Source organism: Platichthys flesus, chromosome 12 (genome assembly GCF_949316205.1).
Source record: "Platichthys flesus chromosome 12, fPlaFle2.1, whole genome shotgun sequence".
Lineage (NCBI taxonomy): Eukaryota > Metazoa > Chordata > Actinopteri > Pleuronectiformes > Pleuronectidae > Platichthys > Platichthys flesus.
Genome location: NC_084956.1, coordinates 23,314,187 through 23,328,040, shown reverse-complemented (window position 1 = coordinate 23,328,040; position 13,854 = coordinate 23,314,187). Strand labels below are relative to the sequence as shown.

Sequence of the window (13,854 nt, the reverse complement as noted above, 5' to 3'; positions counted from 1 at the left end):
TGATTGCGTCCAATTACATTTTTCATTACTGATCTGGGACAAAGCGCTGCTATTTTGGATCATCATTTAAAGACTTGGAGCCTCTTCTCCACTCATTTCAGAACCTTCCAATTTTTGAAGGGGTTCATGATGGATTCCCTCTTCGGTTCAATTGACTGATGGTGGGCATCCAGTCCTTTGTTAATATTTAGAGGAATCTATTCTTCCCCCTCTCAGCGTCCTCTGCAACTGATTGCAACTCAATCTCATAGTTAGTAAGGCGTTCAAATACAGTTATTTTTCTTCCTCTAACATTCTTTGGTAAATCTGGCCAAAGAGCACAGTGTTGATTTCAACAGTCAAATTTCTGACGTCGACTTTTGTGATGATTTTGCGGGTAAGGTTTCATTCAGGCAAGTCATTCACTCCTCTGTGTTGAACACTATGAGGGCCACTACCACTCTGACAGTTAAACCTTCCTGCAGTTCTATAGACGCCTGGCTTTCTTCCCAACATACTTGCAGTATAATCTCAGAGTTTTCTTGATCTTCCAGATCTTGCCCTTAATTTCTATTTCCAACAGGGGAAATTTCAAGCTTGAAAATCTTTATTAACTTTATTGTGTAGCAATCAGTTAGCTTCATTTTCAGCTCCTACGACGTGAGTAGAGAAGCCCTTTTGATGTGTTACTGCAAAGTTTAAAAGAGTCAGGATTTCCAGGGGCAGCAGGATAAGGTTATGTTTGGGTCCTGTATGATTTTGCAGGTTCAGTGGTGCGGATTGGCTCTCATATATGAGCAGATGACTGGGAGTTAAAAAAAAAAAGCATGTCTGCACTAGTATATATTTACATTGCTGTATAAATTTAATTATCCATAACGTACATAAGAAAATATGTTTAGATTCATTATCCGGTAAGTTTTTGGTCAATACTCTCTCTTCACGACATTGAGTTATTACTTTGTGGACTTTCAAGCACTGAATTACAGGTACGTTTTTAGTATTCATGATTAATACATAGTAAGTATTGAGCATGCAAATATTAAAATGTACGCATGCATGCATATATTAGGCGCATGAGACTGAATGATACATTCCATAGAAACAAAAAGGACTAAATACCTTTCAGCAAAAGTCAGTATGACACTTTGGCTTGGACGTTCATTTGTCTAAACTCATAAGGACATGAAAAGCTAAAGAATGGATCGAAGAATGCCTACGTTTTGAATAGTTTAATTACTTTAATTAATGCCAACTTGTTTCTGAACCTGAAAAACTTCAGGCTTTCACTCAACCACATCTTGAAGTTATGGTATTATTCCAAACCATAGGGAAGTGGAGATAAAGTTAAGTGTTATGCATTGGGATTCCATTAACAGTAGCATCAGGCTTCAGACTGTATCAAAGCTCAAGAGGCAGACATCTCCCTCTGCTGTTAATGCAGAGTATGAAAAACTCAACTGCACAGAAGGCTGAGGTGACCCCAACTGAATATGGGCAAGATCATATATTTTTTTGCCAAGTCATTCAATCAGAGGCCAAAAAATCATCATAATTAGAGATCTGAGTTGAGAATAAATGTTTTGGATCCATCTCCACAGTTTGAAAGTTAGATAATGTGTTGTCTAATAGATTGGCTTGTTAGTGATAATATATAACTTTTGAATGAAAAACAACAAATGGTTCAACATACCATTAAGTTGGAAAGAAGGCAACAGAAGCTCATACCTTAGGTAGGCAGTCCTGAGGTGTGGGCATGGGACTGGCCTCACCATCAATCTGTCCAGGCTTTGTTCTGACATCAAGGATGAGCTGAGCCAAGTCGTTCTGCTGGAAACGGGTCCGTTTACCAAGGGCACCTTGATAAAGCAATTACAACCAGTTGTTACTTTAAAGTCAGTTATCACTAAGGCTTGATCAGTATGTGTCTTACAGCATCAGTACTAACCATGACAGCCTCATGCCCAGGAGTAGGTGCTTCTGAGCTTTACATACCTGTCAAGTTGATATTCAGCCCTGAGAGCTCCTGTGCCTTGTTGATGTGCTCCTTGGCTGACTGATACTCGTAGTAGGTCAGATTCATGTAGACACACTCCAGATGGAACTGGATAGCCAGGTTTCCATGTTCCAACAACACAGACTGGCGTTTCAGCACTGTGAAAGAGGAGAGTAACAATCTAGTCTCCAAAAGTACTTTTTTTCTGATAGGATATGAAAACAGGCAACATGAGCAGATGGACAACAAACTTGATGACCTAGTTAAGCAGGGCTACATGTTTCTGGTAATTAGTATGAGAAAGCCACAATCATATTTTTTTGCAGGAGACTCTATAAGGTGTCTGAAAGGTACAAATATGTTTTGTATTTTTCAGCAGACATTTCATGGGCTGTATTTATAAAAGCTCTTTCATAAATGCAATCCAACACATTAATCAAGCAGCTGCAATATATACAAGCAGTAAACTTCTGAGCAGAACAAGGGGTCTTGAACATTAATAGTGTTGATTCAGAAAAGGAACGGCCATCCAAATACTCCCTTAAGCAGCATCAATTTAAACAAAGAGCTGATGCCTTGAGGTAACACATTAAAAATGTAAACAGAGCACCGAGGTGATGGCAAAGGAGGATGAAAGCTTTGTCTCCTTCTCTTTGCTGTGTAGCTCCTCTGCGTTCCTCCCATTTGATGCGATTATTAATTTGGCCTCAGAGAGGGCCCTGTCAAAGAGATTGTGCTCAGTGGCTATTGGTGCCCAGAGTGAGCAATAAGAGAGAGGAGAGATAACATGCAACTCATCTGTGTCACCTTTAGCTCAAATGATTTCACACTGTAGAAGACTGACTTTGTAGTGGCTTTGTGAGCGGCTAGGTAGGAGATCTTCCATTATGCTGCCTGCATTTGTTTAAAGTGAACAAAACAAAGCCAGCATGATGCCACCCTACTTGGTTGAATTTAAACAGCATGCTGGCGTTATGGAACCAGACGTGACGTGGACCACTACAGTGTAAGTGTCCTATCCATTGGACACACTTGTCCATTCGGATCAGACTGCCTCCATGGTTTGCTTAAAGGTGGAACAACAATGAACCCCGCACCTCCTTCATGTTTGTATATCTTACACAGGATGACAAGTTGTAGTAAGACGTACAACATCAACAGGCTTTGTTAACAGGGCTGCGAGCCACATATATTATTATATTTAATCATTTAACCTCTTTGCATGAGTGGGGAACTTTCAGCTTCCATGACATATGCAGACCACAAAACTATTTTGACATACAAAGAGCCACTCAGAGGAACCTTTTCATCACAGTAATTGATTTTGATTCTATGACAAAAGTAAATAACAAGATATAGTAGATGTGTCAATCGAGTGTTATTATTCTGACTACCAAACTACAAAAAACAGCTAAATTCCTGGCATCACCTCCCCAGAGCTGTGTAGCATGGGAAGAACTGATCTGTATGCATTTCACAGCAGCCTCCTCATAAACAACGGTGCGGCCAACTGCTCCTCCACAATATGGATCGGTCTATTTTGAAGCCAGCACATACTGCAAACCTTCACACACCGTTAGCCATCATACAGCAGATGCAAACCAATGAATGCCCACTGCCTTTAAACAGTTAACTCAAGCTCAAGAGATGAGAAGAAAAAAAAAACTATTATTCAATATCCTCTGATAACAGCCCTGCAGTGTTTCATCAAGGGGGATTAAAAGCGCATACTGAGCCAAAATACACTAAACTAATTAATCAAAGATAATTATTCTAATTGAATTAATTAAAGTAAACAATAGTCTGTGGAATAAAGGCATTTCTTCAATGTTTTCAAGTCCTATGCAACAGTTTCAATAAGAACACCAGTACACATTTCTCAAAGTTAAGTTGTTCAGTATGAAACTATCAATTAGTTTGTGCTTCACACATGACCCAACCGCTGTCATTAGTTCAAGGCCTCATGCAACAATCAAAGTTTAGGTTTAAGTTCTTCTTATTAGTTGGAATCAAAGCTCTAACGTGAATTTTCCTAAATCTAAAGTCGGTAACCGTACACATTCCTATGATTATGTCATTTAATCACAAAGCCATATGTGAAGAAATGCTGGGTCATGCTCCACCATACTCCTAAGGTTATACTATACTCTAACTAATAAGTCTAAGAAACATACCACATGTGTACCTAGAGCTGCAGTCTTTGGTTGATTGTTTTAATAATTGATCATTTTATTAAAACTGCTTTATATGCTGCTTTTCTTTAACATATCTGATTGTAAAGTATTTGGAGTTTTGACACTCAGTTCAATAAAGCAATTTCAATACACCATCCTGTGCTTTGGAAAATATATTTGACACCTTTCATTATTTTCTGATATTTAATAAATAGAGCTATTTATTTGCAGAAATAACAATGGCAACAAATATTTGTTTGTGACAACAATGTACAACAATATGGAGCAGGTTCTTAGTTACCTCCTATGCGTTCTTAAATTGCTCAAGCTTCTTTCAGACTCCACAGATACTCTGTATATTCTCAGGAGGAGGTGAATATGCGATTGCAAACCTCCAACTGAGAGGCTCTGCAGATTCTGCCGACTTTCTCCGCCTGGCCTCCTTCTAACATGCGACAGATGGAAAGATTTTCTCCTGATGTAAAAGCGTTGTCATACACTTAGACGATGTCAGGAGAGTTTGAGGTGATAAGAGCCGACACTGGTGTCTGTGTCTTGCCAAGAAAATCACATCTCCACAGCGGAGTTAATACGTCACTTCCTGCCTCTGACTGCTGCCAGACGATTTGTTGCCCTTGTGAATGTGTCTATTGAGAGAACCTCCTGCTGTGTTGTGCATGTGTGAAAGACAGACTATGGGTTAACTCTGTATCCAATTCTCCCGATTTAACCTGCAGGTCTTTTTTGAAAACGGCTTCAGTTTCAAGTGATAACAAACTTTCTAAAAAAGATGTTTTCTTTGTCACTAGGGGAAATGACTTAGATGAATGGATCTTTTTTTTTTTCATAAGGCTGCAACGTAACAAATACTACCTGATTACAGTGTATGGCAGTTGACCATGCCACCAGGCTCTCCCCACAGCAGCCAGAGACTAACTGCTCAATCCTCAACATTTTACCTTGCTTTATTACCGATCCAACATCAATTTCCAAACAAACATAAATTTCCAAACAAACATAAATTGTCCCAGACATAACCTTTTCAGGTTTCCTGGCTCTGCTCAGTCTCTGTGTCCACTCTTGTATCTCGGGCACTGATTGTTCTCACAGCTACCTCCACACAGCGATTTAGAGTCTATGCCTTTAAACGTATGGAAGTGTTGGTCAGTTGCATTTCCTGGAACATATTTCATGTATCACTGGAATCTGGAATCCTGCACAATTTGAACAACATTTTTATTGTGAACAGCTGCTCATGACATGTTCAGGGGTTATATATGACAATAAAAGACATTTTAACCAATCAGGCTTGTTTTGATTCTCTCAGTAACAGAAACACATCTGTTAGAAACTCCAACTCAACTCTGTTAAAGCACAAACAAATGTGAAAAACAGCTTTTCCATTCACTATGATCGAACTTTATTGACAAACCAGGACTTAAAAATGCTTGGGAAGACATCACTCTGGGAATAAACCATTTTTTAGTGTAACAGTAAAGTGGCAGTGGGTGAGAATAACGGTCCAACCAGAGCTGGGTCCAAATGGCCAACTGATGCATTATTTTTTTTAAACAGCATTTAACCATAAATGAAGCAGGCTACTGTTTATATGAGTGGACCATCTATGGTTTAATGCTCCAGTCTTGCAGTAGGACACAGAGCACACATTCAAAAAGGGTTAAGTCATGAGCTTCACAAGCTGAGGCCGTTGGGCCTGGTACACGCCATGGAAAACAAACCCAAAGAAAAGTCCCAAAATGTACAGACGTTCACATTATAGTGACCGACCTTTTTCCATGGAGCTCTGGGCCAATTTAAGGAGCTGTGGAGAACAAGCCTCCAGGATTTGCTGATGCAGGTTGATGTAGCGAAGGGTCCACCAGGGCAGCAGCTACACACGCATACGAAAAACAACAACAGAAGAGACAAATAAAAATAAGTAAGAATAAGCCAAAGGACATATACAACAAATGAAATATAACCAACAATATTTGTACAGTTCTGCTCATGCTGACATTGCTACAACCAAATCCAACAGCAAAAGAGACATAAGCAGTCAGAACATTTTATAGGTTGTAAAGAGGCCATGATGTGTGCGGAACCTGTAAACAGCTACCGTAGCAGGAACTAACAAAAAGGTGTGTGTCTCTGTATATGTGCAGTTGCTCATGTGCGTGTGGGACGGATTTCCCTATTATAGCATGAAAAAGGGTAAAATACAGTCAGGAAGCCATACATGTGCGTAGTTGAGATAAAAATGAAGACTGACAAATACAGTACATCTATGGTCTGACTATAGACATCACATGGAGCTCTGCAGTGGAATTAATATGTTACGTCCTGCCTCTGCATGCTGCAACACCCCTCACCTGAACACTCCGGGGATTCTGTGGTGTTGTGAACGCCTCTGAGCTGTTCATTTCAGGCCTTAAAGTAAAATATATGATACAGTGAAAGCATATTAATGATATTTCTAAATTGTTACTCTTATGATAAAGTATGTTATCATTTATAAATAATAGTTACAATAAATCATGTCTATATTAGGATACTATAATAGTAACATTGTAATGGCTTCTTAGAAGGAGATATTAAGAGTGCGCTTGCGTCTCCATCTTATCGAACATGCAAACATGAACTTGTCCAGCACTTTAGCTCTGTGAACAAGTCTCCAATCACTGAAGAGGGGTAAGAAAAGTGTACGGCTGATATAAATTTGATGGAGGGACAGCTTATCAGCTGGTCAGCTATAGCAGATGAAATACTTTGTTTAGTTGTGTATGTTAAGAAATGTAAGCCTTTCTGTCCTGTCCTGTCCAACTAACATCACACTGCTTACCAAAGACATGAGGCTCCAGCTCAAGCTTGTTTTCTCTGGCCCGTTACCTACGGTGTGACACTGTGGCCGCCTGCCAGTGACAGTTAAAAAAAAACATCAACAAGCCCCTCCTGCTCTCTGAGACATCAAGGAGCATCACTTTGGCATTCCTTTTAAAAGTCCTGCATGAATGTTTATGTGAATGGATGAATGTAAAACTGTATTGTAAAGTGCTTTGAGTGGTCATCAGGACTAGACGGGCTCTATATAAATACAGACCATTTAGTATTAAACAAAAAAAATGCACAGACATTATTTTTAAAGGGATGACTCAGTTTGACTGGGAATGCATTGGGTGCAGATAAGTGTTCCAGAGAACGCCTGTTCCAAATGAGGAAATTGATTTTCTCTGCCATTGAGCCAAATAAAAGAGCCACAAATAGACAATTTAGGAAAGACATGAAAACCAGCAGCTTGTTATTGTCAACATTCCTAAAAACTGAAGCAGTTATTTTGAATTTCAATGTCATTTTAGTCATAAAACACATGTGTAGGACTAACAAATGAAAAAATGCTGCTCTCAAGGTCCTTTAAGCAGAAATAACACACTAAGAACAGTCCAGGCGCTGCATGCTGACTTTAAGTGCTGACCACAAGCACACCCAGCCATCTCCTGTACTTTTTTCATCTCACCAAAGCACAAAGAGGCAGGGCAGAAAAATGTATGTCTTGCAGCCTTGTCAATGATATAATTACACCAGAGAGTCCCTGAACCTTCCTGTTCTTATTCAGCACTGGGCGAGTGTCAGTGAGCCACGTGAAAAGCTTATTTGGGTGTCAGGCAGGATAACTCGTGCCTCATTTCCAATGTAAGATGACTTTTCTTGCATGGTTACATGGAGATTTAAGTGACTTTCTTACTGAATCGATACCCTCCAACACACACATGCACTCTTAACTAAGCGTGTTCACACATGCATGTATATTTATCATGGCATTATACACGCATATCCTGTACATGTGTTCAAATCCTACCTGGAGAAACTGGTAGCGGGCTTGGTGGCATTAAATTAGCATTTAAAGAGAAAATTAACACTAAATCACTTTACAGCAGAAAAAGGGGTCAATACCATTGTTATACTTATGTGTACACGTCCCAACACGTGATATCAGAGAAGCTGTTTGACAGCTGATGCTCTTAGGAACCTGCAATTAGCACAACAATTACACTCTGTCTCATGTGAAGTAGTGTTTAAGAGGCGATGACTTATGGGAGCTGAGGCCAGAGAGTGATGGTCGATACTTATGATTTATTTTGCTTGTACTTATCTACATAAAGGTTCAGATAAGACTATTGGATTAAAAAAAAAAAAAAGAGAGTAAATGTGAAGAATGAACCACGAAACTGAGCTTATTAAATAAACAACATGCCTTCCAGCAACCAGTCTGCTTGACTTAGTAAGACACGATAATGCTATAATGCTCTATGGCTTCAGCTGCAACATCAGTGGGTGTGTCATCCCGCAACTTCTGTCCCAGTTCAGAGTGCAACGTCTTTCTTCAAGTTTGTTCTTTAGATTAGATTAGATTAGATTTCTTTATTTATCCACACAATGGGGAAATTCACTTGTTACAGCAGTAATAGAAAAACAGAATTAAAGTAACAGTGTCGAAGCACTGTAAAAAAAAAAGAAAGAGATCACAATAAGTACACTTCTAAAACTACACATAATAGGATTATGAAAACAAACAACCTGCAAAAACAGACACTGTACAAAAAGCAGGTGCTGGGGATAAAGTGGAATGATGTTAAGTGTTATTGTAATGAAAATAGAAAATATGAAACAGTAGTGACCATGATACAGAAAATAATTAAAAATAATTAGAAAGTAAGTGACCATAATATAAATAATACTACAAGATAGCATACTGGAAATATGAATATTGCAATGTAACCATTTTAAGTGACCATGATATAAATATAGATGTTAAGTGTTGAATATTATGATGTGAGAGGTTTAGTGGAGAAAAAGATAATAGACAGGGACTACAACATTATCAGGTGGTGCTGGTGTTGTAGAGCCTGACTGCAGCCGGGATGAAGGACCTGCGGAACCTCTCCTTCTTACACCGTGGGTGTAACAGTCTGCTGCTGAAGGAGCTGCTCTGGAACCCCACAATGTCATGCAGGGGGTGAGAGGTGTTGCCCATGATGGACGCCAGCTTGGCTAACATCCTTCTGTCCCCCACTTCCTCAATGGAGTCCTGAGGCCACCACAGAGTCATAAAAAGTGCTGAGGAGAGCCCTGCACACTCCGAAAGACCTCAGCCTCCTCAGCAGATGAAGGCGGCTCTGGCCCTTCTTATAGAGGGCATGTGTGTTGTCCGACCAGTCCAGTTTGTTGTTGAGGTGAACACCCAGGAATTTGTAGTTCTTCACCACCTCTATGTCCAATCCCTGGATGTTCACTTGTGTTAAGTTAGATGCTTTTTTCCGGAAGTTCACGATCATCTCCTTCGTCTTGCTGGTGTTCAGCTGAAGCTGGTTCAGCTCACTCCAGCTGACGAAGTCTGTGATGACCGCCCTGTACTCCAGGTCATTTCCCTCAGGAACACATCCAACGATGGCTGTGTCATCAGAGAACTTCTGGATGTGGCAGTGTGTGGTGTTGTGGGTGAAGTCGGAGGTGTAGAGGGTGAAGAGGAAAGGGGAGAGCACCGTACCCTGAGGGGCACCTGTGCTGCAGAGCACCACGTCAGACACACAGTGATGGAGCCTCACATACTGTGGTCTCTTGGTGAGATAGTTCATTGTCCATGCAGCCAGGTGTTGGTCCACTCCCACGTTCTCCATCTTCACTTTAAGCAGTGAAGGCTGGATGGAGTTGAATGCACTTGAGAAGTCAAAAAACATGACCCTCAGTGTTTCTGCTGTCCTCCAGGTGTAGCAGGGATCTATGCAGCAGGTAGGTAACTGAGTCGTCCACCCCAATCCCAGGCTGGTAAGAAAACTGCAGGGGGTCCAGCTGTGTGCCCACCAGTAGTCGTAGGTGTCTCAGGATAATCCTCTCCATAGTCTTCATCAAGTGAGAAGTCAAGGCAACTGGCCTGAAGTGGTTTGGCTCCTTGGGGCGCGGCGTCTTCGGCACCGGGACCACACAGGAGGTCTTCCACAGGGCTGGGACTTTCTCCAGGCTCAGGCTTAGATTGAACAAAAGCCTGATCACACCACAGAGCTGGTCAGCACAGTCCTTGAGCAGTCTTGGGCTGATACCATCCGGGCCCGGGGCCTTCCTTGCCTTGATCTTCTTGAGTTGGCTTCTCACCTGATCATCAGTTATAGGTGAGGGTTAACCCTAACCCTAACCCTTAACTACAACATTGTAAATTTGTGTCAGTTCATCAAAATGATTCTTACTTGAAAATTGGCTCCTGTTTTTAGAGATGTAAATACACCAAGACATGCAACACTACATCCATGGTCACGTTTAGAGGAGCAGTATCCGAAAGTCGACTGCTTCAGATGTCTCTCCATATGTTATGATTCCTTCTCGAAGATAAACTTTGATCTGACACTTAAGGTCTTATGTATGTTCTGTAAAACGGAAGGTAGACCTGATACTTTGCACTATTCAGCCTTGCTAACAGCCGCCAGCCAAGAGTCCTTGAGCTGGGCTGGACTGGTGAAACGCCAATGCACACTGGTAACTGTATGACCTATCAAGATTACTTTCTGTGGTTTTAAAAACTAAAGTGAGCCCCAGCATTTTGAGATCCTTGAAGTATTTTGAATGGTAAAATGGTCTTTATAGGAGCCTAATTAAACCATTAAAGCATTGTACTAAAATGATTCTACAAGAAGGTGTTTATTGCAGAAAAAGAGTCTTACCTCAAGGCTGTCCATCTTGGAGGAGCACCTGGTGAGAATAATGCCGGCCAGCAGGAGGAGGAGGGGGTTAGCCACCAGGGTGTACACCGACTCCCCATCCAGGAGCAGGCTGGAGTGGATAGCATCTACCAGGGTTTTGGGCTGCAAGTGAAAAATATACAAATAAGACTGATAAATGTGGTCTGAGATTCAGGCCAGTTGGAGAAACAAGCACTTAGATTGAATGACTGAAGCCCCTGGCAGGGAAGGATGGCTGTAATAATATTCAACTCTTCAAGTTTTCACCATTCAAATGTATTAGTCATCGTATCCCAGTGAACCCAGTGGTATAATCACAACATGAACCTTTCTAGAAGAGTTTATGTATCTTAAAAAAACTGCTTTCTTAATACAGGTAAAAAACTAGCAGTCCAGCTCAGAAGCAATGAAAACATACAGTGACTAATCACCTTTCTAGGACCATTGAGTGAATATGGTGTGCACACTCTCAAATCTGGGATTTAACTATTCTCACGTTGGGTGGGATAAGGTTTGCAGCCTGAATAAAATGCTTATTTTGGAAGTCCATTTTGTTAATTACAAATAGATTAATTATGATTATGGTCAAATCCAATGATACCATCATAGATCACACACTGATTATTTTTTCTAGAAATTACATGACCATTGTATGGACTAAATTGGTTTTATAGCAACCTTCATACAAATACAAAATGCAAGAGCCTGGAGCATCTGAGATGTGGCTGTTAAAACTCAACAACTGAAATCAAAACTCTAACATGCAGCCAATATGAACAGCTGACTTAAGAAAAAGAAGTTCCATTAGAATATTGACACTGGCTTCTCATATGAACAGAAGACAATTTTTCATTGTTCAACAGATTTATTTTTTACAAAGCAGCAGCATCAACTAATAACTAGCAAGAAAACTAAATATAAATGAGTCCTAAAAATACAGTACAATTGTAAAGTATCAATTACATATTACAACACAGAACAAAACAACTATCTTAAAGCACGTCACTGAAATATTTACTAATCACGAACCATATTTAGGGGTAGATCAAAGCCTAGGAGCGGTAAACTCCCACAAAGTGGTGGTCGGGGGCAGGGTATCAGTCTCTCATCTTCCACACACCATACTGGCACACAACAAACTGCCAGCAAGAAGCATAGCAGATAGTCTATAGTCTTTCTGAGCCTGAACATCAATCCAGATCCAAACCAGACGAAGGACCTCTCCATGAGGTAGCAGGGAAAGGCAGTGTGTTGTTGGCTGGCTACAACAGTTCCACTTTCCTCATCAGCTGGCATTTCCCTGCACTTCATGTAGACACACCACTCCAGTTGATTGGAGGACCTGAAGGAGGAGCACTGGCAATCCCATCAATAATGAGATTGGGGTCCCTCAGCAGTCACCTTCACAAAAGCTCCTGACATTCATGGAGGCTCAAAGATTGAATTCTGGCATTGGAAAACAGTAGATCAGGATTCTTTTATGAAGAAATATTGATAATAATCATGAATATGAAATGTAAGGACAGACTATATGTTGAAATACTTTTTCATATGCTATCCAGAGAGCTTCAACTAAGGGCATCAGCCAACTCGTACATGAGCCATGGCTCACCTTCTTCCTCACCCTTTAGTAAATGGCTGCTGTTCAGGGACATCAGGGTCTCCTGAGTCTACACTGCCCTGTCAGTATAATATACTTAACAAGTGTAAACTAACACAACTTGACAGAATAACAAACTAAATCTATTATAAGATATGTATCTATGGCAATGAGCATTTTGATGAACTGGCACAAACCATTTTTACTTCCATTGCGCAATTGCAAAATTGTTATAAATGTTGGTCACAATGCTATAGATTGAATAAACATTGGGCTGTTTTCTTTCAAAACAAAAGATTGTTATTAGTCTTTGAAATTAAGAAAAGCTTTTCTTTGGTTAAAAGGGAATAAGTGCTGATGTTGGACCTATCTGCTAACACGACCTTTGTTTAGCTTTAGTAGTAAACAGTCTCTACATTAAGCCTTAATACTATTTGTTGCTCAGTCTTTAATTGAGATTTGTTCACGGTAACTAATTGTAGTCTGTAAAAATGCATTTTCTTACCTGCGACTGGACCATTGTAACTGAAGGTAATGGCCTTGTGTCATCTGTTGTGTGCGACTCAACAATCAACTGTTTTTCTTGCCATCCTATCTTTTGCAGCTTTAAGTTGATATTTGCTTTACTGTTGTTAACTGAAACATTTTGCAGACACAGAGCTACATAAGCATGCATTGGGGGTTGTGTTTGGATTTTAATTACAATGTACACTCTTCTTTAGCCCGGGTTTGGTCTCCACCACACTGGCTATGTAGTTGCTAATACTCCACCATGTTGGCCAGGTAGTCTAAGAGTAGGTTTATCAGAGCTTTTTCACTGGAAAACAGAAGCTAGAGAGGTTGAATAGCCGAGACACTTAATTATAGATGACACAAAAGCAGGAGAGACTAATGAGGGGGTTTCCTACCTGGGAGGAGAGCAGGGCCGGGGGCAGCAGATCGTTGATATGGGTGGACACCGGAGGACCGGTCCAGTTACTTTGAGCAAACGTATGGAGGCAAGCTACAGCCAGCGCCATCACTGTCAGCTCCCTGCAGCAGGAGGGACAAGAAAAACATTGGATTTAGTGGACAGAAACGCAGGAGAGAAGAGATTAGGGTATTTTCAGGTTTTCAGAATTTACAAAAAACATTAGCTCAAATAAGTTTCTAGAAAGGCCCTGTCTCTTTTCTAGCTGCAAGTAGGATTTTATTTGAGGTTGAGAAAATATAAAGCAAGGGGATGAAAAAAGGGGAAAAGGTAGTATGATGAAAGAAAAGAAGGAGCAATAAGCACAGCACTTGACAACAGTCATTCGCAGACAGACCTCGCCGCAGAGTAAGATGGGAGGTTTCAAGCTTTCCTTATTAAAAATTAATAATTCATGACAGACGCATGGA

General features: G+C 40.5%; 1 protein-coding gene across 1 annotated transcript in view; it reads right to left on the bottom strand.

The window, feature by feature from the left end:
* ttc27 (tetratricopeptide repeat domain 27) overlaps window positions 1-13,854 on the bottom strand; it is a 78,873-nt gene that overhangs the window by 47,717 nt on the left and 17,302 nt on the right. The window contains exons 3-7 of the mRNA XM_062400784.1: window positions 13,383-13,506; window positions 10,857-10,997; window positions 5,938-6,040; window positions 1,975-2,133; window positions 1,708-1,838 (exon numbers count right to left, since the gene is read on the bottom strand). Of these exons, the coding sequence (XP_062256768.1) occupies window positions 1,708-1,838; window positions 1,975-2,133; window positions 5,938-6,040; window positions 10,857-10,997; window positions 13,383-13,506 (658 nt within the window). The remainder of the gene's footprint in view (window positions 1-1,707; window positions 1,839-1,974; window positions 2,134-5,937; window positions 6,041-10,856; window positions 10,998-13,382; window positions 13,507-13,854) is intronic.